Consider the following 24,657-nt stretch of genomic DNA (forward strand, 5'->3'; position numbering starts at 1 on the left):
GTTTGATGAATTGTTTAATGGTACGTCGAATTGAATAATCAATATTTTCGTATCCTCCTAAAAGGGTTGTTCTCTACAAACAAAAACGCAAAAAATTTCAGATGAAATTGAAATTGTAAGCAGAATCAGCTATAGATAGAGAACGAAAGAAAACTTTGAAATATCGTTCGCTGAGGAAGCCTTCTGAAATGCAAAACAACGTCTTTAACACTTCCAGAGGCCCTGCATATGATCAAGAAGTGGATAACAAAGAAAACTCAACTATTCCTTCAACTATCGTCATAGTAAACTGTTTTCTTAATATTCCACTGATGCTGATTTCAATTTTTGGAAACTCCCTGGTGTTAGCAGCTGTCATAAAGACACCTTCGCTTCGTTCATCCTCCATAATTTTGCTGTGTGGTCTCGCTGCTTCAGACCTTGTCGTGGGTTTGATAGTCCAGCCGCTTTTTATTGCCAAAGAGCTCAAGCCTTTTCACTTTCTACAGCAGTTGACGAAAATTTTGAGTGTTACATTCTGCGGGATTTCATTCGCTACCATGTCAGCAGTAAGTCTGGACAGATTTTTGGCCCTGAGATACCACATGACGTACACCTCACTAAATACAACATCGCGTGCCAAATTTACTCTGATAGCAATTTGGCTTGTTAACTCGCTGTTATTTTCAGGGGTCCACATCTGGTATAAATCTGAACAATTTTATATATCTTATGGATTAGTGGGTGTTTATATAATAATTTCCACTATTGCCTATGTCTGTATTTATCGAACTGCTCGACGTCACCAATACGAGATTCGCACTCAACATCAAACAACGGAAGCTCCGAATACATGTACTCAAATTACGTTAAACGTGCTGGTGTTAACACGCACCGCTGTCAACACCTTCGTATTTTACGCCTGTACAGTTTTTTGTTATTTACCATGGATCATATATCGGCTTTTTTACAGTGATGTGTATTTTAAAAATGCTCGTAGAGGCTGGGTGTTCGCGGTAACGTTGGTTTATGCGAACTCCGCCATCAATCCGGTATTGTATTGCTGGCGTCTTCGTAAACTTCGACTGGCAGTTTCGAAGTTGTTAAGAAAAATTCAATTCTAACCCTGAGCAAATTCATTTAGGCGTGTTTTTTAGTGAATATATTGAGATGTCTGAGCATTTTTAAATGAAAATTGCGCTTTAATTCTCCAGCCTCTAGCTAAAATGATAGATTAAAAATTTATCATAGGCTACATATCGAATCCAAGAACCATATGCAGTTCCAAGTGGATGGATAATATCAATGCTTTTTTTTTTCGATAAATAGCGAAAGCTTTTTACTTTTAGTAAAGAAAACGTGGATGAGATCACAGCAAAGATTGATATCTCAAAGTAGTTCTTATTCAGAGCAGTGCTTTTAATGCGTGTAGGATTTCTCTTTTCAGTGCATAAATTTAACCGATCATGAATGGTTATCACATTACACTTTTGTTCAGTAGCTTGACGCTGACAGCTTTCAATCTTTTTTTCTCATTTATGCGTTGAAAGCAGAAATTCCCCTATGAAAAATTTGGAGTTATATATTAATTTTTTTTTTATATTATGGCAGAATTACAGCTCGTAAAAAAAAAACTAAACAAACAGGAAATTATGCTTTTAGGACCTTAATCGTGTTGGTAAGTATGGCCATTAAATGAGATCGAAAACACATGAAAGGCGTTGAGTTTAAACAGTGCTTATTGAAATACTTCACAAAGTCAAACACAATCATATTGTCGCTAATAGCGTCTGCTCTCCGCCACAGCTGATCTGCCCTGGGGTTTGCATTCAGATCTCTATCATTTAAGAAGGATTTTAATTTTTCTTTTAGAATTCAATAGACTTCACTGCATGCAGTAACGGTTATAATTTCCAAACGCCAGCGAAATATTATCTAAGTCAAGAATAAATTGATGTGTCTTACGAACAATTGTCTAAGTCATAGAACATTCTATAGAACAGTCTAGAGCCCGAAGTCATCCAACACAGCGTGTGTTGAAATGAACCCGCTAACGTTCTATTTCTCATATAATTACTCAAATTTAGAAACCGTGTTATTCTTCTCAATTTAGTTCTTTAGAAAATTTCTAGATCCTCCGACTTTATGTATATAAGAGCGATAGTTTGATCAAAAACACAAAAACAAAAAGAAGAGAGAATTGTGAAGAAGCTTAGTGCTGTAAAGTCAACAAGTCAACTACGTGGAATTAAATCAGTTTGTTGCAGTTAGAGACGATCCTGAGTTTTGTCTAGGAACTACCCTGCTTTACATTGACATTGTAAGAGTGTGCATGTTGCGTTTGAAACCTTTATCTCTTGAACACACAAAAAAAGAGATCCCAAATGAAGTATCCGAATTAGGGTAAAAATTCTCGGAATTGTGCAACCGACTTTTGCCTGATTACTTTACAGTGACAGTAAGACAGTGATTATGACTTCAACATTACTCCCTTATCGATGCAGTTAGGTCCATCCTAGGGCGATTCTCTCAAACGTGCTTTGTGAGCTCGGGAGAAGTTGTTGGAGCGGGTGGAAGTAATAAGGGCAGGAATAGGAATGTGTCAGGTTATTAGACAAAATCAAATCTTTCACAAAAGCTTCCTGGCGAAGGGTGCCTCCCTCTCCTTTGTACTTACAGAGTACTGGAGAGAGCAAAAAGAGATAGCTCCGAAATACGTGTATATTGTACAGCCAGTAGTTGTCGTTTTGATTTTCGTTTTTAGCTTTTTACTCTGATTTCGACTCCCACTCAATTTCGGCGAGACTTCACTCATTGGCATCAATAACTGTTTGGAGACTAACCTACGTCGCAGATACTTGTATAAACTCATGAAGACAATTTTTTAGCTTCTAGCTTTATTAAAAATGTATTTAAGCCTCTGAAAAAGATCACAGCAAATCGCTACACAAAACACACGAATAGTTAATATATGAAATGTAGTTTAAAACTATATTTGTGGAACAATCTATTCTAACCAAAATATTGTTGAATATATCTACATTAAATGTACGATTTTTGCTCATTTCGTACTGCTATGATGACCGGAAATAGATTGCCTCGCAAGCAACCAGCTGAAGTAAAACGGGATAGTACGTCATCTTATCCTCGCCAAGCATCGCCTTAACCCTTTCCTTCACCACTTCATTCTTTTCAAGAGAAACACTGATGACATAGTAGTAAACAGCGGTCAGAAGATTGGTGCCTAGTTCGTTTTCCAAGTACGCGCGTAAGGCCTCCATGCGACAATAAATCGAATCACTGGAAGAAACACTGTCCAGATGCAATGTTTCGCCGCCATGCTTGAACTTCCATCGTGACATAGAGAATGAAACATCGCTTTCAGTTTTAGAGGTCACTGCCTTAGGCATTACGTGATCTACAGTTTCAAAATTTCGATCGTTCGAGTCAGTTTGCTCTTTTGTAGCTGAACTCAAACGTCTTCCACTTTTTGAAATTTTGATGTGGTTCTTTCCTTTTTCCACGTCAGTTAAGTCCTTGTCATTTCTGTTTGTATTTTCACGGGGCAGTCGTTCATCGATATCCGGGATTTCAAACACGGAAGGTTTCTTTTTTTTGCAAACTGTATACGTACTTTTTCTCTGTTCGTCTTTCGGACCAAATATTCCTTTTGTTTCCTTGGTGATGGGTTGATCTTCGATGTTTCCGCACTGAATTTGTCTCAAAGCCCCGGATGAAGCACGACGCTTTGCTTTAATTTGGGGATTCAAAATAGAGCCTCTCTACAAAGAAAATAAAGAAAATGAAATTTTTCATATCAACCATTTACACCCTTACATCAGTATGCATATTCTCCATACTGTTCTCTATACATGGCATAAGGTTTTCACAAGGAGAATTTGTTTAAAAATCAAGAGTTTCTTTATTTGGTGATCATCTCCTTTATTCTCGTGAAGTTAATGTGGGATTCAGGAGTGATATTGTGAGGAGAAACTAGATGCTAGTCACTCTTAGGGACCGAAGGGTTAGCTAAGGGCTAAAGGCTAAAGTTAATAATAGACTTTACGCACTCAAAGACCATTTTCTCGATAGATACCAGAAAAGTTGTTTTAGTAATTAAAACTTATTGCTCTGTGAATTTTGTGTATAAAAATTCACATTATTGCTGGGTTGCAGCAATAAAACTGAATAGCTGAAGTTTTGTGATCGATTTTCGACCAGCTGCAAAAACGATGCCACCTACATTTTCTTTATCCTCTTCGTCAGTCTCGGGATTCGTCATGAGTCTCCGATGCCTTTGCTCGAATGGCCTGCGGTTTCTCTCTTGAGAAGTTACAGTGGACTGATTTCTCTTTTTTCTATGCATGCCCTCGTCGCTATTCCGCGGACCCATTTTCGTCGCGGACTCGATTTTCCTCTCCTGAGTCACGGAAGTAAGCCTGTTTTTACAGTAAACTGCGTTACTCGACCCTCTTTCCTTAACACGCCGCGGTTTCGTCGCAATGCAGCGGTCTTTTCCTCGTTCGGTGACTATTGTTGATTCACTGACAGAAAATACATCGTCCGCCTGAACAGAATGGTTTGCAAATTGTGCTCCACTTGAATGAGTCCGAACCTTTGAAATATTGGCCGTAGAGTGTGAATGTGCAGATATTTGTTCGGAGTGCCGTCTTTGAAGCGCATGCGTTAGTTTAATCAAGTTGTGCTTTCTTGTGTTGACAGGGGGTCTAGCTCGAAAATTTTCCCGTGCCTTTAGTGTGTTTACATTGACGCTTAAAGACTGATGCATTTTTGACGCTTTGTAATTTGTCTCTGGAAGTTCCTGCTTCTTTGGCGCCTTGACATGGGCCCGATCATCATCTTGCGAATCAGGTGTCCTAGAAAGTCTTTGTTGCGCAGAAGAGATCTGTTGAAGATGTTGTAAGGCCTGACTATGTTTCATCTGAATTTCTTCGCCTTGATGTGAAGCATTAGATTCCTCTGTCATGTTCACCATAGGGCATTTTTTCTCTTTTTTTCCTGGGCTTACAATCTGAGAGGGATCGTGTGTTGATCTAGAAGTAATTTCGGAGATGTCCGAGGCAACGCTATCAATTCTGTCCCTCTCACACTGAAGGAACCTCTTCACGTAAGGCTGCATAGCAGGGACATGAAGCAACTGCTTCGCAGAGGGCCTGTCGTCAGGGCTCTTTTGAAGAAGAACAGAAACCAAGTCCTGTAAAAGTGGCCCATAATGTCTGCAAGAGAATCACCTCTGTCCATAACTAATAGCTCTACATTTATAAACGATCCATCTTTTTACAAATAAATCTGTTTTTTAGAATTTTTACATGAAAGGAAATTAGCGATGTCTCTCTCTGCTTACTTTTAAGAGTTAATTGGTATCAGATTTTGCTAAGATTATTTGCCTAAAAATAAGAATACTTGAAAAGATTATCCATATCGTATTTTGCAGGCCTTCCTTAGCTTAGTTATACAGATAACGATCATATTAGGTTAGCCCATGATAATATAAAGCTTTGTTTTAGCTGTTACTCTACATACATATAAAAAGCTCTCTAAGGGGTGATTTTTTTTTTACGGCTTACAGATAAAGGTTTGGCGTTTCACGGCTAACGGTTAAACACATTGAGACCCTCGTAAATTTCATGTTCATTTTTGTCTTTCTGTCAACATCTGACATAAACATCGGCCTAAATTTTATATATATGTATATGTATATATATATATATTGCTGACCACAAAAAATGCCCCTAGGCCTAGAACATATGAAAAGATTACTCTAGGCTACTTACCTAGGAATGGGTGGGTATTGTCCTTGCAAAATCTTGATGACAAGCGCAGAGAAGTTGTTTGCATTGAACGCATGTTTGAGCGTAACCAGTTCATACAATACACAGCCCAAAGACCACATGTCGCTCTTATGATTATAGCTAAAAGTTTTTTAAGGTTATTACGTGGAATTTCATTTGTACACAAGAGACATTTTTAATTGAGTGTCCAAAGTAAACCGGGATGGCATTGGTGTTGCCTTACTTTGCTTCGTGATTGGTCCATAAGTGTCGCACCACCCTCTCTGACCAACAAAAATAAAAACCAATCCCGAATTGGTCGCCCGCGTTTTCCCGCGCTTTAGGCAGTTTATTGGTTTTTCTTCGACTTCCCGTGGCCTCTGAGAGGCATTTTCTTCTCCTCGGATTGGCCGTTCTGATTGCTTTGGTTTTGATTTACGACACTCAATCGAAAAGCACTCAATCACCAACAAATTTCTAAATTTTTTTTGAGCCAAAATGTAAGCGAGGTCACGCAAGGTTTATCATCAACGAAACAGTTACACGTGTGATTTCTACTTCAACGAAGGATACGGTTTCTTTTGACAGATTTCTGGTGACAAGTAATACGGTGTCCCAACTGTGGTTTGCGCATGATCCAAAGTGCTGTTCAACATCCGGGCAATGCCGAAATCACCCAACTTAATGACGTCATCTTTACCAAGGAAGATATTCTGCGTCTTAAGATCTGAAACGTGAATTTTTAATAGAATATTTAATAAATCTCGTATTAATTTGTGGACTATAAAAATATATTTACGCTGGTATGATGTACATACCTCTGTGAAGAATATTTTGTCCATGAATATACTTGAGGGCGAGGCACAGCTGTGTAAACCATTCTAGAATTTGCTGTAGAGGTTTAAGGAAACATTATTAATTCTGAGAAGCATAGGAATTTCAAAAAGAGCATGTGCCTTTGTTAATGATCGGACGTATATTTATCTATGAGACACTATGGGATACTCGTCTTACGTCATTCGAATAACCGCTCCGTCGTCAGGAACAAGTTATTACGCAAATTCTATTTTACAATAGGAGTTTTTTCCGGAAAATTAAAGTCATCGTTGCAGTTATAAAGAACAAAAAATTCAAACATTCAAATATTACCTCATATTATACTAAATGCCTAGCCAAACACACGCAACACGTCAACGCAAAATCCTGCAACATTGTTGCGCAACAACTTTTTGCACACGTTTGGTCACCGTGCAGCAACGTATTGCAAGATGTTGGATAGTGCTGGGTCAAGTTTGAAATTGGTCAAATTTTTGTTGCAACAGTTTTGGATGTTGCGAGATGTTGCAAGCGTTTGGCCAGCTCCTTCTGCATAACATCTGACTACATGATCTACCTATGCTGCAAGATGTTGCATTGCAATTTTGCGTGCGTTTGACCACGCCTTAAAACAAAGCCGCAGTCCCAACGGCAATGCATTGTTTCCGGCATTGTTTTCTTTCTCCAAGAACTGTATGCATAATGTCAAAGGTGGGGTTGTGCAGAAATCTTGCTCAGGAAGGAAAACTGTCGCAAGCAAAACAAAGACAATTTTTCTCAAGTTATAAAAATGCCTTCTTCGCTGATCTGATTTCATTGCATGCCTTGATGCATTGTATCTTCTGAAAACATATAACTCCTTTGACTAAGTTTAAGTAAGCCTTTATGCGAAATGTAAATCCAAGTTTGCGGGTATTTAAAAAAGTGGAAGTTTTCTTAAACTGTTTACATTCCTAAGACTTACTGTTTCTGGGAAATGCATTCCATTCCTATCTCTGATTCTAGTGTAGAGATCTCCTGAAATTTAAGACAACAGCTTTGCTTTGAAAGGAGTTCAATTCACTCAGTATCAAGCATCAATTGACCGCACCATTTAAAACACAAAGTATACGCTAAGGTTTTCTCTCGTACCTTTTTCCGCAAATTCCATTGCGATACACAATTTTCCTGAAGCTACAAAGGCTTCCTTGTAACGCACGATGTTCTTATGCTTAAGCTTGGACAAAATCTTCGCCTCGTTCAAAGCAAGATGGCGATCCTGCTCCGACATTTCAGAGACGCCCAATTCCTTCAGCGCATACTTCCTTTTGCTCACGATGGATTCTACCAGCCATGCTTGACCAAATGTTCCTGAACCAATTTGTTTAATTTTACTGTAACGTTCCATGTTAAAACTCTTGTAAAACTGCTGAACTCGACTGACTACGCTCCTTCAGAAGAACAGCAGAGTAACTCCGACTCCAACTCGATAATGTAAATCTCACTGGGGCGAAATACCTTCGAATATGTTGTTTGAAAACAAACAAAAGCATGTCTCACTTTCGTTCCATCGAGAGAGCGCAATATTTTTCATATTTTTTCAACATGTATTCGGGTTTGCTGTACTTGAAGTATTGTTTCCCGGTGTTAGATTTTCTTTTGCACCTTTGTATCTATTTTGCGCAATTTTTTATCTGAACCATCTCAGTTCTATGTGCAAATGAAATTCCCACTTTTAACATTGAACAATATTGTTCTAAACAACGAAGGAATTCTTTGCCAGCACTAGTTAATAAAATACAGGAAGTGAAAGGACCCGTGATTTCAAATCAGCCAATGGCCATCGAATCTGCTTTAGCAGAGCATAAAGAACAGTTGATGTCAGACAAAGGCACCTAATTTGAAGATAATTACACAAAACACTGGACAAATTGAGTTAATCCCTTTTATTATTTGTATTTTCTTTTACCGACTCGTTTCATTTAACCAGAAAAAATCATGGTAGACTTAAATAGATACTAAAGCAAAGAAAGAAAAAATTAAATAAATTTTATTTCTTTTGTCTTTTTGTTTTGTTTTGTTTCCTTTTTCCGCTAACGGGGCATTTTGGTCAATTCTTATTAGAGAGATCAGTTTACTAATTCTTATTAGAGAGATCAGTTTACTAACGCAAGATTTTTGTGCAAACTAAATCTCATGATTATCTGTGTTTTTTGTGTTAATTGAAAAAACCCTTTGCATTAACATCTTTGTGATGGTTTTCAGAATGGCTATCGTCTTTTTAATGTTCATCGTCGTCGTCATCATTGTCGTCATCATCATTATCATCACTGTCATCAATACCATTGTCATCATCATCGTCGTCGTCATTAACATCATCGTCATATCTGACACGATTATCATCTACACCGTCGGGTACTTTCTCGCCCTTGGGCTCCTCATATAAGACCCTTATACAATGGGGCTGATTTTGTAGGTCCATAAACTGCCAACCGAAGTGATTCCCACCCGGTAAGAGTACATTTATGCTTTTGTAATACGCGAATTTGTATTTTGGGCCATGATCTTGCCAGTCAGACCAGATCTTATCAAGGAAAGCATGGTGAGACCAGAACTCAGGGGCGCTTGCAGATTCATCCTCCGACATTGTGCCACCAACTGCATTGTGCAGGTCATTGTGCATATATCTCCTCACCCCAGATTCAAATGCGCGAAATTTTCTCCACGAGAGTTTCTTTAAATCCTTAACGTACTCCTCACTTGGCAAATAATATCTGTGGTCGAATCGTCTGGAGAGACACTTAGAAAATAACCACTCCGGTAGAGACCATTTTCCAGCTTGGAAAGGTCCATTTCGGACACAACTTGTGCGAGATTTACCCTCACCGTCACCGCCCAGGCCGTGAGGTCCTGGATTCCAGATATCCCGTATGTCTGTGGCACGCCATAAGCGATTGCGCGACACAGCTCGGGCCCAGTTCCAATACGGCACAGTCACGCGACAATCAACATGACGCAGAAGATTCTCAAAGATGAATAAGTACCACCGATGCCATGGGAAGAAAAATGGTCTTTGGTGAATGATATCGAAGAATTTTGGATGGAGTCTTGTAACTAGATCATAGGTCTTTTTGTAGGGGTCCTGTGTAGAGACTACTTTAAGGACCTTCACGTAGCGGCGCCGCTCTTCGAGGGGCATTTCCATAAAGTCCTTTCGTATTCTATGGCAATCGGTAAATGTTCCGTTTATACAACGGCAGCGCCGATCACACTCATCATAGGAGAAGCCCTCTATTGAGCAGCTACGGTTAAGTCCTGGAAAAGGAAGCTGTAGTGTTTCCAAAATGATTGTGGCAATCATCATGTGGTAACCGTCATTCAAGGCATAATCTCGCTTCCAGAGCTCACGCTGTCCTAATCCCTTGTGGGCGGGAAACGAGAGTATCGCCCGCAAGGGACTAAGGGGAAATTGAGCTCGGCAAGTGAGATTGCTCAAGACAAGGATATTTAGAGCATTCCAGAATGACTGTTTTAAGATCATAACCTAAATTTTCTAAATAATGATAAGCACACCTAACTGAAAAACAAAAGATTTACAAAGGACCAACGAGAGCTTAAAATAAAAACTTGATCAACCTTTCGCTGACCAGGTTTAAATTGAAGAAACCATTGACATGCGTTCTGTTAGAGTGACTTTGTACGTCGGCATGACTGGTTATAGGCTAAATTGGAGTTCCCTTAACCACCACGCGCTTCAGGATAAAGACAAGCGATCCGATATCTAGTCAAGAAATTTCTTGATTGTGTTGGTATTCTAAATTTTGTTCTGATTTTTTACAAAATGTTTCCTCAAGTCTAGTTCCTTACTGCTGGTGTGCTAAATTCCGATACGCGCATTGCTGTTTAGAGATCCGAAATTTTAGCTTATTGTTACATAGGGTTCACCGATATGGCCGACTCTCCACTTATAAACGCATCGTCACTTACTTACCTTTGCCTTTGAAAGACTTCGCTAGTCTGGGGAGATCTCGAAACGAGTTAACCCGAAAAATAGGCCTTTTAAAGGGTTTATCAATCACCATATTTGGCATGTCGATCGTCACGTGTTTGCCAACTGTTAATAGAAAAATATCTACGCCGTCATTCTGAAGTTCTTTGGCGAGAGAAGTGGTCTGCTTTGTATCGTTCAAGGCAACGCTTTCCGTAATAATAAATAAGATTCGATGAACTGGATTCGTTGCATTTTTAGCGGGCGAATATATTTTTGATTTGAAGTAGCCGAGGAGAGTATTTAAGGAGGATCTATTTCCCGCTTGAAACCTGTTGGTAAAAGGAGATACAGAGATAAATGAATAATGAAGTAATGATTAGTAAAACAGAGAGGATTAAAGGTAGTCAAAAATACTAAGATAAAAGAGACTCTTTATGAAATCAATAATAATAGTATAAATTTATCCGTGCTGGTTCTATACACAAACTAAACTGCACCTTGCAATGTTTTACTGAAATGACACATAGAGAAGGCTGGAAAATTACGATTCCTGATATTGACCTTTCCAAGAGCACAATCTTACCTAACTGATGATATTCCCTCAAGGGTGCATTCAACGTTCATGAATTTGTACCAGCTGAACTCCATGCGAGGAGTGGAGGACTGAGTAACCATTGCGACTCTGGTTCCTGAAGGGGAAATACTGAACTCTTGCACCAGGTCCCCCACGAACTCCTTGACTAAGTTGAAATTTTTAGGTCCTACGATGGAGTTACTTGGTATAACCACAGTGAAGTGTATTCGAGGAGGCATATGAGAGCCTAAAAATCAAAGGGAATCGGAATAAAAGGAAAAGGGAAAGTCAATCAGTCATAACAAAGTCATTAATCGTCGCCTTTTGCGCATTTTAAATGCAGATTTATTTTAGTGAGAAGGAATCATCACTTATAGTATCTAACCTTTATCTCGCTTGGCCATCTGAAAAATGCTCCCGGAAAAAGCTCCTGTTAAGGCCTCCAATGAAGCAACCGTCATTTCTAAAAAGTCAAAAAGAAGTAACAAGAACAGTTAGCTCTGAATAAATCACTAGCAATGTAGGAGAATACGCTGCCTTTGCCATGACATCTGCGAATGGTTAGACATCCTAGACTTCTCGAATTAGGGCGACAAACCGAAGCCTCCTCAGTCTCTTTAATGGCTGTCAGGGACGTTAAAAAAATCTGTGAGTAGGGGACATAGCTGCCGGTGTTGTGGTCTGGCCATGTTTCCAAAAAATTCCTAGATTGGGAGCACCTATAAAATTTCCTCTCAAGAATTGTGAATTGCTTAATACAGTCTCGCCCAATTTTCCAAAAAGTGTTGTAAAGCGTATTAGAACATGTCAATATGGAGAATACGCTTTATGAACTCATTATTTTCATTATCATTATATAGTATTCCATAGTATTGCAAGAGCAAAGGACTTAACGACAAGAAATATAGCGAATTCCTAACAGATCACTGCCTTAATTCAAGCATGAAAAAATTAATTACTTCATTTCAATTAAAAACTCATATTTACCTGCCCTCTCTTCGTACAAAGGTTTTCCTCTCAAGCCCATCAGAGATGACGTTATGAAAATTAATACAGACAGACATCGTCCATCACGGTGCGAATACATCGTTTGTTTAGTCCCAATCTCTCTTGCAAAATACCATCCACCTCCTTGAATCAGGTACATAGTTCATCTTTTGAATCTTCATTCCCAAACTTTACTGACGGTTATTTCGCTCTTTTTATTTACACTATTTTTAAACAAAAGAAGCAGACTAGTAATTTAATAGATATAATTTACCATCAATTATCAACATCCTTCATTTACATTCTCGATTGAGTTTGTGTACACAAAACATTCCGTAAGATCTATGTGTTGCTCGAAGGCACTTTCATGCCGACATACTATAATTTTCATTAAGTTAAGGGTTTCAAGTTCTAATGAGAAATTACCCAAGACTTTAAAGTGCTTTGAACTCTCATTGGCTGACATAAGAGCAAAGTTAAAAAAATATAGTTGTTATATTTTCAAGGCACGCAGGATTACAGAATTCTTCGTCTCACTTCGTTCTCTCAACGCTAGCGGCCTTGGATTTTCCACATGAAAGTTTGAAGTCAGATTAAGTCATACTAACCCATAAAAATCGCAATGCTTCGTAGCTTTTTGATGCTTTGAACACTCATAACTCCCTGTAGTCATCTAGAAACAAGCTCACTAACCTCGAACTCCTAAATTCGCCGGTTCAGCAATCTCTTAGTTTACGGCCACAGTGGACTTCTCTGCAAGCGATTTAACTCTAAAAAGTTGATTGAAGTTTAAAATGCGAAACAATCTGCTATGAAATTGTAAGTTAAGTTTTCTTAAAGAGTGGCCCTGAAATTTCAACACAAGGGCCCTCGGTTTAAGTCACAAAAGCAGAGTTAATTAGTTGTTATATCATCGAAGAGTTGTCACTATTTATATACACAGGGTTTTTAGCAATCCCACTCAAAACAAACAGATGCTTGGAATCATTTTGCATCTGTAAAAGAAGTACTGTAAAACTTCGGTTATAAAAACTTTTCATACTCGAATTTATCCTCAATTCGAATTTTTTCAGTCATCGCCATCAGCTAACTAACTTAAATCTTGAGTTTCGTCCGAAGTCTTCGCTTCCATTGACAACTAGAGCTTTCCCTATGAGGGTGGGGGTGGGGATAAGTTTATTCAGGGGTTTTTATATGAAAATAGTGCTAAAAGAGGGAACGTAATTGAGCAGCTGAAGAGGACAGGGGTCAGGGAAAAGATATGACTAGGGAGCCCTTAAAAAAACGATTACAGACACACTATAAAATTCTTGGGGTGGGGGTTGGGGTGGGGATAGATTTATTCAGACACACTTAAAAATCTGTGGACAGGTAGGCAATAATAAACATTTTGATGTGATAAATGGATTCATTTTTAAATTACGTTCTCTCGTGTCGCTTTAATTTTTTGTGTGTAACCTCTCCAGGAAATCGTAGTTTTAGAAATTTAAAAGTACGACTAGGTCCAGGAAGGTGCTCTTTAGAGGAAAGAGCTGTCTTGAGGTCCAGTTGAGGAATAAACATGATGTTTAGACTTAAATATTTTAGTTTTCAAAACTATTAAGACGATGAATAGACCAAGTTATGATAAGGTGTTAGATTCTCACCTACCCATGATGCTAGGAATGTGTCCGTAAATTAGTTTGGAAAATACGTAACTTGTGAAACAATTAGCGTACAGCTATTAAAGGAAACGAGTCATTGAACGCTGAAGTAAAATCTATTTCCAAAATAGTTCGGCAGCGTGCAAGAGCAAGAAAAATCCGCTTTCGTTGATACGTTTCATATTTTTACTGAATTGAAACCTAGCTAAATATACATATATAAGAAAAGAAATGAAAGTCGTACTAAGCTTCCTCGTAATGGCAAGTTTACATTTTCCAAATTTAACTTAACCAGTTCATTTAGATTTCTCCAGTCAACAAATGGAGATCATTTGATAAACAGTTTAAATATTTCAAAAGCTTCTGAAAATAGTGTTGGGAAAGAAATTTAAAGGAAGTTAATAGCAATTTCTTACTTAACTTGAAACAAGAAGTGATGAACTGGTGATGCTCTAGCTTAGAATAAATAAGGCAAAAGACTTAAACGCGAGTATATTTTATACCAGGTATTTCCTAATGTTTTGTGGGGCGGCACCTGTTTATTCAGTAAAACAATTCAAAGACTACAAACATGAAGATTTAGTCACATGTAAACTACTGCGGACAATTCAGATATGCAATTCGTTCAATAATTCGTCCCTTTTGTCTTTTAAGAACCTTTTAATTGAACAAAATATGTAAGTAAAAAAACGAAACAGAAACATTTTGTACCCAAATCGAATCAATCAAAATCGAACTTTACAAGTTTTTGTAAATAGTTTTGACAATTCTTTTATATATCTAAGGCTACAGAAAAATATTCGAACATTTCTCGAAAATAAAGAAGAAAAGAGGCAAGATTCCTGCACAATTCTACTAAATAAGTAAAAATAAGAAATACGAAAGTCTTCTATTTGCTGCCATGTTCTACCTTTAATTTTCCCGTGGTCACTTATCAGAACAGTATTTCTGATTTATTTTTTCTATCATTGTTTATAATCAATTACTTGCATTTCTATGACATTCAACGGAGATCCTGCCAAAAATGTCTGTAGTCACACTATAAAAATCCTTCTATTCGGGTGGAACTGGAAATTTCCTCACATCAGAAGTCAATTTCTTTACATTTCTTTCCTATTCCTTGAAATATTTGCTTTAAATTACTTGAAAACAGGAAAGTCACTGAAGATGTTTGACTTTTCCCGTGACACTGTGTTCATAATCCCAGCACGACTTCATTAGATTTAACGGGGATTTATTTAGAAATAAATGCTATTTTGAGAGGGAAAAAGGGCATAAAGTTTACTTACCAAATGTCACATCGTCTGATTGTTTCTTAAATATAAAATTCTACTCATATTGTCGTTCGTCTCAACTGGCTTTCAAGATTCCACAGATAACTACGCTCATGCGCGAAAGTTACTTTCCTTCCAAGAATGCATTCATAGGCATAATGCTTCTTACTCTTGAAATCATAATGCTTTTACAGTGTGGAAAAAATGACAGGCTCCTCAATAGACCCTGCTGAAGTCACAGCGAGCAATTCGCTGTGATCCTTTGGTCAGTGGGCTCTGTAGAGCAGACCGTGAGGAAAACGGAACGAGACTAGGTACCAGAATGAAGAAATACGACGCTCGTACCCATACCTTACACGGCCAAGCGGTTGTAAGTTGCAGTTACACGGTAGGGTTTGGGTACAAGATTATACTTAACAATTATTCTACTCGCGCTGGTTGGATATGAGATATGGATAGCCAATGAAGCCCGTGGAGTCTCTTTAAATTTCTTTAAAAACTCTTCGATAAAAAGACAATATTTCAACCGACAGGGTCCTCAGTCTCTTCAACGTAAAGCAATTTCAAATTCTGCAAGGGACCCCAGGAAAATTAAAGTCGCTCATTTTTAGGCTGCTTTTCATAAAAGAACGTAATCGCATTTTATTCTTTATTGTAAACACTCACAGTGCCCCTCTCCACCTAGGAGTATAAATGGATTTCGGTGAATCGTCAAAGAAGCCTAACGAAATACTGGGGGGGGGGGGGGGGTTAACTTTGCGATGGACCAGCATCCCACTTAGGGAGGAGTAGTAATGTTCCTGGTCGCTACGTGTTATGGAGACCAGACAATCTCCGGCTCATGTTGAAAATTTACCTGCCTTTACTCACATCTGAACATGCGGGTAGGTTTGATCCACGTGAGGCTCTTTGTTAAAATCGAAAAAGAAACAAATAGATGGAAAAGTCTTTCTCGACACGTTTATTAATTTTTCCTTTTCAAATGAGTATTGTTTTTACCTGGTATTTACAGTCTTCTCACTTCTAATTATTTTAACGTTTAACTAAAATTGGTTGAATCCTTTTAACTCCCATGAGTGACTAAGACAGAATTTCTCTTTACAATATCAACAGGATATCAAGGAAAAAAGCAATGAAAATAAAAAAGATATATCGATTAAGGGGTTATAATTGATCCAATACCAAATTCTCCAAACTTACTTCATAATAATTGTATCGCAAACAGTGTGGAGACTTACCAATGAGATCTTAGGAATTAAAAGGTTAACGTTGTAATCTTGCTTTTTTTTCTTTAACTTTCTAAGCACTTTTTAACTATTATTCGCAATATTTTATAAGACTTTAACGTCCAATGCTTGAAGAAATCGTTTTTTTTTTCATTTAAGAGATTTAAGCGGGATGCGTGAGGCGATATCATCAGATTTCCGATTCCCCATCGAAGGGCCTTGTCGCGCTTTCAAACTATTTCCTCGGGAACAGTGGTTTGTAAATGACTGTTGTTGGTTGAAGCGCAGAGATGAGGCCTTGAAGACCCTTCGAGCTCCTTGTCTAAAGTTGTGGTGCATTATCAAGAACAGCCAAGGGGAAATGGCGCTGTTCGCGTGACAAGACCAGAAGGACATTAACAGCACCAAAGGATGGAGGGAGAAATATGTTTCTCTTTGAAAATACGACAAGAAATGCATTAGATGCGCAGGAATCCAGCAAATGGCAAATACAACAACAACAATAATCAACATTCGGACCACTTTTCTCTTCGATTGCTCCAAGACGCGTGCATTTGACAGAGTATGCTGCCCCGGGATTTTTCTATGCCAGAGTCTTTTCCCGATCAAGGTGTAGGCTAAAGCAATTCCAGTGAGAGGTAGAGAATAAAGTAAAAAGAAAACGATGAAGAAATAGGCTTGAGAGGCGATCTCGTTATCCAAAGGTTCCCAGCTGATAATGCACAAAGGTGCAGTTCTTACCGCAACAACCCTGAATTGAAACAAGTACGGTGACATGAAGACACAAGAAGAAATCCAAATTCCCAGAGACGCCCATTTGGTACTTCGCAATAAGAGCGGACGGCGCCTGAGCGCATAAAGAACGGCGTAAAAACGATCCAATGAAATCAACAGTAAAGCGATGATCGAGGCGGCTATCGAGAGCGCGTACGAAAAGTGCGTCAGCTTACATGTGACGTTGCCAAGGCTACCGGACAGCCAATGATATTGAAGAAAAACGTACAAAACAGAATACGGCATGGCAAACAATGTCACCAATAAGTTTGCCACACACATGTTGACAAGGAGCATGTTTGTAAGATGTCGCATCGAGGGCAACTTGTACACAAGATAAATGACGATAATGTTGCCTAGCAACGCCGCTGGAAAGATGATACTATAGGCGACAGTCATCGTTGCTTTGGTAGTTGTGTCTGTTGTTGATAAAGACACAATGTCTTGTACTTGAGGAAGTGTAACATTAGTATTGTTTATTGTTTGATCCATCTGCTAAACAAAACATAAAAGTTATCACTTTGACTCAATTCATTTTCCCTAGATATCGAAGGCACTTGCAGTTTGATTAAACAACAGCAAATCAAGTTCTAATGCGCCCTTTAAAATCGTCTGTGCGTATCACGGACAAGTCGATATTTTTCGCCCAGGGAGGGGGCTGGGTGGTGGACGATTTATTAGAGGATCACATGATTTTCAGGGGGGAGAGGATAGGGATCGTTTTTTGCCAATAGAGCATAATGGGGGAGGTATAGAAAATTGACTTCCTTTTAACTGCATATGAGGGAGAGGAAAGATTATTAGAATATTAGTGAGCCTTATGGGGGGATCAGGTAAAATTTTTACTGTTAGACGACCAAAATCCTCCCCCTCCCCCTAGGGGATAAATAATGACTTGTCATAAATAATTTTTTTTTTTTTTATCAACTGAGTTGATAATATAAATTGGCCACCATAACGAGTTTCAAAGCTGACGTTTCGAGCTTTGACTCAGAGCGTCAGAGCGAATGACAAAGGGCTAGCGTAATCGTAATTATCTTGCTACACTCCCTCACCGACGCAGCACGAAAGTTTCTCTAGAAACTTACACCCATAATATTTACATAGTTGCTTATCGTTTGATTCACCGATCAGGTGAGGATTATTTCCCAAAAAACCGCGGAGCTGTTCTCATATTTGTTTTTGCTTCATGACATTCCTGACTTTCAAAACGAAGGACGTTCTTTCTCGCGACCATAGGAGTTAAATTAAATTCCATGTGGGCGTATAGAGACACTCAGACCGTCAGATTAAGATCCCCGAGGCAAAATTTGGTTAGGGAAATTATACGAGGGGCGTAGTGTTTCACTAAGAATATAAATTGTGAACCTAAATGACGGAAGAATCCCGAGAAAAGGGTTTTTTATTTGTTTTTTGAGAGCTAGTGACTTCCTTAAAGACGTCCATTGAATTGGTGCAGCAGAGTGGGCGACTCTTTAAATCGTCATCTAAGTTCTTTTATGTAGAATTTGATGAAAAGTTCTTTGACCTTAAAGCGAGTAAAATTTAACGGAATGTTCTCTTAATCAAGATATTGGCGGGGTTCAGACTCGTAAAGAAGATTTTCCAATAGTTATAATCCTCGTGGCATTTCTAGTAAAAATGCATGGTAACGAGAAAGATTCGTCCGCATGAAGAAAGTGAACGTTAGGAGGGGATTAGGGTTTTTCAACAAAACGTCAGGAGGGATGAAAGTTCCTGACTATCTCCTTATCGAAATCTAGAAGGAATACTGATACTTATTTGTTATAAATTGCTAAAGTATGGTAAGAGGGATGGGGTGGCTGAGGGTCAAATGAACCTATCTAGCTAAAGTACCTCTACGTCTATGAAAAAGAGTTGAAGGAACTGCTTTTCACTAAGTTACTTTTTTTGTAAGAGCAGGAATAAGGATATGATGACCGGGATTTGATGCAAGCTTGTAGCGGTCGACTGTAGAAGCTCAAAGTTAAGAGTGAATGAATGATTTGAATCCGGTGTTTTACAGCTTGTAGATCAAAATGACGTCAAGGGCTTCAAACAAAAGCCGGTTACCAGCGATCTTACGCCGCATATAAGACCTATTTCCGCCATCTGTTTAGCCTGCGCAGGATCTCGTACACAGCCGCCTATTACATAATCGACAGCCGCTTATGGAAAAAGTTCTTGAATCCTTTACGTGCGTGTGGACGACATGATGTATTCTTTTTGAAAAACTGAATTCAGAACGAAAACAAAACCTCGTCTGACGACCTTTCACGTGCAAATAAGTTTCCTAGTAATTAAACCAACAATTATTCACCGTGTTATGCCTTGAAATTTGAGGTCCTCGCTTCGAATTATATGGGCAGTGCATGTAATGCGTAACCTCATGGAAACTTTGAAAAATGGTTCAGTAAAAATAGCCTACTTAAATAAACGATTTTTCATCTATTCATGTTAAATTCAGAGAGCATCGCATCGGTTTCCTGGTAATTGATTCATGCATTTCTGGAATCTAGTAACAAGCGCCGGTTACTGGTCTACGTTATTCATTACTGTTTAGTTTTGCAAATAGAGCGTCCCTGTTTCGGCGCTAGCTCTGTGGTTCGCGTTCAAGTTCCAATATTCTCCCGGATTGCTGTTGATTATCGATAGACCCAGTTAAGATGCCCAGAACATATTGTTACTCTGAGCAACTCGTTCACTCTTCGACTGGCTTTGATTAAGTTCAATGTAATAAAAAAAAACTTCACAAGCAAGGAATAAGAAAATATATACCTTAAGGACGATTTTCCGAGATGATTTTTAACCGAGAGTGACTCGATGGAGTAATCTTCGGCTCTCGAAGCTGTTTCAACCTGTCCTCAACCTTGAATTTACAAAGGTAATGCTTTTGTAAAGACAGAAGGATTATTTCAATTGATGACTGCAGTGTACAATTGACTATTCTATCTCACTGATTAAAAGCCCTTTTACCCTGATTCTTAGTTTAAAAATGAGAATTCATTCTCTTTTAGTCAGCTTAGAATGTATAGCCTAAGGCCAAAGATAATGAATAAAAAATGGAAACAAATTTTTCAGAGTGCATACCTTTTATAAGCGAAACGCCGAACCACTTGTCACTACAAGAAAGCAAAACCCCTCACACACGAAAAAAAATACATGAATATAAAGTAATAACAAAATAAAAGGAGAATGATTTGCATTTTGAATAATTTCTTGACACTCTACAAGACTCTTTGTCAAGAGAAAAAGCTAAAAAGCCTTCGGTCTTATTAATATCAATATTTTTCGCTCTAAACGTAGTAGGAAGTTAATAGTGCACAGTTGATATGCATGAGCAACGTCGTTAATGATCGCCAATGACAAATATTTTGCGTATTGGTGAAGGCTAGTAGAGATAAATGGTGGTCAATTAGCTACTCTGTGGGCGAAAGGAGGGTTTATTTACATATCAGAAGAGGTATGGTGGCGGAACTAAATGTATAAGATGTTGCTTGTTATGAGACTTCGAAGTTGGTGAAAGGTGTCTTTGTGTATCCGTGCACTTTTTTTTCGTTGTGCAAGCAGCAAACTGACATAGATGCCTTTTACGTGCCAATATAGGCTGATGGAGACAAATGATCTTTCAATTACTATCTTTTGTGGGCGTGCCTCATTCGTTTGATGAGGAAGCGAAGTATGTTGGTGGCGCCAAAAAGCTCACTGCAATAATATCAACATTGTGTGGGTAACAATCGTGGGAAAATATTTTTATCGGCTTCTATTGGTGAAAAGAAAAGGATTCTATGATTCTGTTTTTTTCCCTTCTGAAACGCTACATATAAGGAATTAAGAAGAATTGAGAAAAAATAGTTTAGGTTCACCTTTCGTTTTTTGTTATTGCTTAGGTTCACCTTTCGTTTTTTTTGATTGCTAGTTTTGTGTCCTATAGAATTATAGTATTTTGAAGCACTTTTTTTTCGAGATCATTCTTCGCCTCCATATGTGTGAGAGACAAACAAAGGCTCCCCTGAATTTATCTTGAACAATTTTAGTGACCTTACACTTCTAGATAAATTATGTAATTGTCGCAAAGTTGATTTTCGCGGGCAAATGGAAGTGAGAGAGCTTTAAAGGCGCAAAGCTGAGCAGAACTAATGAAACGTTTCCTTTATCCTCCTCACCTGCCTTATTCCTTCAGCCTAACTCTCCCTGTCTTGTTACACAATTTCACAATTATTCGAATGTTCTGATAATCAGGTTACTACTTTCCTATAGTGCCTTCCCAAATGAGATGATTTTCAATCTCTCCCAGTACTTTTGAAGGGAAAATCATAAAAACAAGTTGCGGCTGCGAGATTCTAAACTGCATAAAAAATTTAATATGTCCCACATACTGTGGAAAAGGAGCAGTTAGATTGGTTGAGACGTCCTTTTCTGTGGTTTCATATCTTGAAATATTCAAAATATTTAAAAAAGTGCCATTTCGACTCGCTATTATAATTGCTATATGAACTTTTAAGGCTAACCTTGAAAACTTTGAGGTTGCAAATTAAATTTCGTACGAGAAGTGGGATTTAAGATTTAAGATTTAGGTCAGATATATTTTTTGTCAATGACGAGAGTACTGAATTCAGTTTAAAACTTTTTCAGTAAAGAATTAAAATTTCTTAGTCATTAAAAATCATAAATATATGTTATGCTTGCGGGAGTTACAATCCTGTGAAAAACTTTAAATTCTCTCATTTGCCTCGATAGGACAGAAATTCGGTAACATAGGTTTGTGTGGGTTTTGTATCATAGACGGTGTATTATGCGTGGGTCATCTATCAAAAATATTGAAAATATCTCAAACCCAGTGGCCGAATGCTGCGGGAATATGTGTTATGTATCTTTCTGTTAGTTTGCTTCCATACCAGATGTCACTGGTCACTTACTACATTTTCAAATTGATGGCCGTCAATTTAAGAGAGTCGTTTTCAGAAAATCGGGCGCAAAAAACCAAAAAACCAAAACTTCTTTAGGGTATGACTATCTTTTTCAAAATTGAATTAAACTTTCGCTTTCTGCAAAATGCCTGAATTTAAATCAGTATTGCGCGCAAAAAAATAGTGTTCATCGTGTGAAAAAAATACAAATAACTTTAATTATGATAATAAGAGGACAAACTGTTGACCCTAATGGAGTTTCAGAGCTCTGTGGTGGTCTACGCAATTTTCCATTTTTAACTTCACTTAAGAAATATTCTTAATTGCAAAACAAAGTGATCACAACATTTGGTGCTCTTGAAATATGGTTTAGAATTCTCTTTGATATAAATACTTTATTGATATCTCTATAACTAACAGAATATCGAAGGATATAAGTATTTAAAATCTCTTCGAGAAGATCTCATTTGACGAAGAAACTAACATTCAGGTGCGGCTATGTGATTTCATATGGTTGTTTCAAAATGGAGACTTCTTCCTCTATAACATTCAGTGAAGTACACTAATGTAGTTTTGGATCCTTTTGTTGCACTCAGAAAAACATATATTATTTAGTTATCTATTAGTGCATTCCTCACTAATGGTTATTTGCTGTTCATGATAAGATGATTAAAATTGATAAGGTTGGGTAACCTGCAATTGTGCAAAAAATATTTTATGGTAATCTTAAAGGGACGAAGAGGTGGTAAACACTAAAAGATGAGATTTTTATGACAAAAAGGGCAATATTCTCAAGTATCGTGGAATCATACTGACTCTTCAAGACATGTTCGGTTAGATTATTTGATTTTATACACTGAGTTGATAATAAAAAGACTTCCTGAAGCTGAAGTTTCTAGCGGTGGCCGTTCGTCAGAGGCAAGGTTTGAGTCACTGAGAAGTTTGAGTTCATTGGCTGAGTGATTTAGAGAAGGTTTTCTCTGCTCAAACCTCAACACTGTTTCAAGGAAAGTCCACAGATAATTTTTTTAACCATATAAACTGAATAAATGACTTAATTCTTAATTATCTATAATCTTCCTGTTCATTTATCTATTTATTTATCGCTTAATTGCTAAATGGCAAGTTTATTGCTATAAATATTGTTATCACCTTTGGTGTAATTAAATCGAGACGGCGCTTTCATCGAACGAGCGGGCCGATATGACAAGGCAATATGTAAATTCACGTGAGATCGAGCATGCAATAGCTATTCAAAAAACAGATGCTTCCTCTGTTTCAAGTGGGAAATTAGAAGAGCTAACAAATTAGACATTTAATAAAGGTCATGAGATTTTTCTTCACGAAAAATTTAAAAAAAAAAAAAAACATATCACCGCACGGAGATTTCAGAGAAATTTTTGATTAAACGTCTTTGTAAACCAGAGCAATTGGTTTGCGATTTTTGTTCGTCGTAAGATAAAATATACGAAATTTTTCTTCCGAATGAAAATGAATTAAGTATAATTTAGTATAAGTAAGAAAATACACAAACCATAAATATATGTTTCGTAAAAAACGGCAGATAATAATGACTTAACAAATGTCCTGAGATTTAGCCACCTTTTTTCATGTTTTCTTTATTTACCATTCGGTTTAAAAGCGAATATTCTACAAAACAACTACAAAATTAAATGTTCACCATTGAAAAAGAAAAGATGAAAATAAATTTCTTAATCTAAGGATGATTCATTTGAACTAGCTGCAATGATATACCTTTCATGGGCACTAAAAGCTACAAAATAGGAACTTTAGCCCACATGTTGAGAAGTTTTTTAAATCTAATAAAAATTTCCTTTAGTCTACCTTTTTGATGATGGGTCAATTTTCACTGAAAACGCTATCTTACATTCAAAGGCTTTCCACATTTAGCTGCAGTTAGATACTTCTCTTTAGCATGCATGCATGCATTACACTTGAGACAGAAGTAAACTTTCCTCATCGAAAAAACTACTACTTCTCATACACTTCTACGAAGACAAAGTTTAGAAGCCCAAAGGCGTGTGATTACCATTTGGAGTCAAATCTTAACTTATGTGTAATAAATATAGAAATAGATGGATACTGTAAAACGGATAACAGATTCAGAGTTAAAAAACAACAACAACAGAAAAAAAACACACAGATGGAAAACAAAATCAGGATGAAAAGAGAAAAGGTTGTTTCTCTTTTTATCAATCGGGTTGAGTTCTTTTTTTTTTAATGTTTGATAAAGAGTTAAGTATTACGAGCTTATTGAAATATTGTGGCCGGTCCTTATCACAATTTTCTTCGCTATGTCTTTGAGAATCATCCTAAGTCCTTACATCAACCTTTCCAAAAATAATTGTCTTACCTCTGAAACGGCGAATCGTTTATATTTTTTGCCTTGAAGGTTACCACCGCTGGCTCACTATCAGCTGTCTTCCAACAGCTTTTAAACACTCGAAATATCTGTTTTAATCGCTTTCTACTGACTCTGAACTCTGCTGAGCTAGGCAAATGGTGGGCGAAATTAACACAAAGCTCATTCATTAAACTGTCTTGCAACGGATCCGTAATTACGTCTGCACGCGGGGAAATTGTATTACGTAAAATTAATTTGCCTTTTATCACGTTTTTTTGCTTAGAATTAAGATTTGCAAGAGTTCCCACCGCCGTAAATTGCCTTTCATATGTAATAAAAGATGCTTA

The 24,657-nt window shown here is 37.6% G+C and overlaps 4 protein-coding genes across 11 annotated transcripts; 1 reads left to right on the top strand and 3 right to left on the bottom strand.

Moving 5' to 3' along the window:
• LOC149034574 (histamine H2 receptor-like) lies at positions 1-1,938 on the top strand. Its single transcript, XM_089194694.1, has one exon. The coding sequence runs from the start codon at positions 189-191 to the stop codon at positions 1,101-1,103; it is 915 nt and encodes a 304-aa protein (XP_089050820.1). The 5' UTR covers positions 1-188; the 3' UTR covers positions 1,104-1,938.
• Positions 1,939-2,860: 922 nt separating this feature from the next.
• On the bottom strand, positions 2,861-8,099 carry LOC113665334 (uncharacterized). The gene is made up of 7 exons (XM_089194695.1): positions 7,719-8,099; positions 7,552-7,604; positions 6,590-6,662; positions 6,345-6,498; positions 5,775-5,912; positions 4,223-5,216; positions 2,861-3,761 (listed from the first exon to the last, which is right to left on the bottom strand). The coding sequence occupies exons 1-7, from the start codon at positions 7,972-7,974 to the stop codon at positions 3,054-3,056; spliced, it is 2,376 nt and encodes a 791-aa protein (XP_089050821.1). The 5' UTR covers positions 7,975-8,099; the 3' UTR covers positions 2,861-3,053.
• A 396-nt stretch (positions 8,100-8,495) lies between these two features.
• LOC113665336 (uncharacterized) lies at positions 8,496-15,291 on the bottom strand. 3 transcript variants are annotated; one of them, XM_089194693.1, is made up of 6 exons: positions 15,051-15,291; positions 12,119-12,342; positions 11,517-11,594; positions 11,141-11,378; positions 10,558-10,886; positions 8,496-9,881 (listed from the first exon to the last, which is right to left on the bottom strand). In XM_089194693.1, exons 2-6 carry the CDS (start codon positions 12,276-12,278, stop codon positions 8,848-8,850), a joined length of 1,839 nt encoding a protein of 612 aa, XP_089050819.1. In that variant the 5' UTR covers positions 12,279-12,342; positions 15,051-15,291; the 3' UTR covers positions 8,496-8,847. The 3 variants fall into 3 exon arrangements, with proteins under 3 accessions (XP_089050819.1, XP_027036816.2, XP_089050818.1); XM_027181015.2 differs by lacking the exon at positions 15,051-15,291 and adding an exon at positions 12,812-13,030; XM_089194692.1 differs by lacking the exon at positions 15,051-15,291 and adding an exon at positions 12,727-13,008.
• Positions 15,292-15,976: 685 nt separating this feature from the next.
• Positions 15,977-24,460, bottom strand: LOC113665337 (substance-P receptor-like). Of its 6 annotated transcripts, none has more exons than XM_089194291.1 (3): positions 20,126-20,238; positions 19,814-19,904; positions 15,977-17,527 (listed from the first exon to the last, which is right to left on the bottom strand). In XM_089194291.1, exon 3 carries the CDS (start codon positions 17,525-17,527, stop codon positions 16,412-16,414), a length of 1,116 nt encoding a protein of 371 aa, XP_089050417.1. In that variant the 5' UTR covers positions 19,814-19,904; positions 20,126-20,238; the 3' UTR covers positions 15,977-16,411. The 6 variants fall into 6 exon arrangements, with proteins under 6 accessions (XP_089050417.1, XP_027036817.2, XP_089050421.1 ...); XM_027181016.2 differs by having other exon boundaries at positions 15,977-17,530; XM_089194295.1 differs by lacking the exons at positions 19,814-19,904; positions 20,126-20,238 and adding an exon at positions 24,320-24,460.
• Between the last annotated feature and the right edge of the window lie 197 nt (positions 24,461-24,657).

This window comes from Pocillopora damicornis, chromosome 14, assembly GCF_964200805.1.
Source record: "Pocillopora damicornis chromosome 14, jaPocDami1.2, whole genome shotgun sequence".
Taxonomy (NCBI): Eukaryota; Metazoa; Cnidaria; class Anthozoa; order Scleractinia; family Pocilloporidae; genus Pocillopora; species Pocillopora damicornis.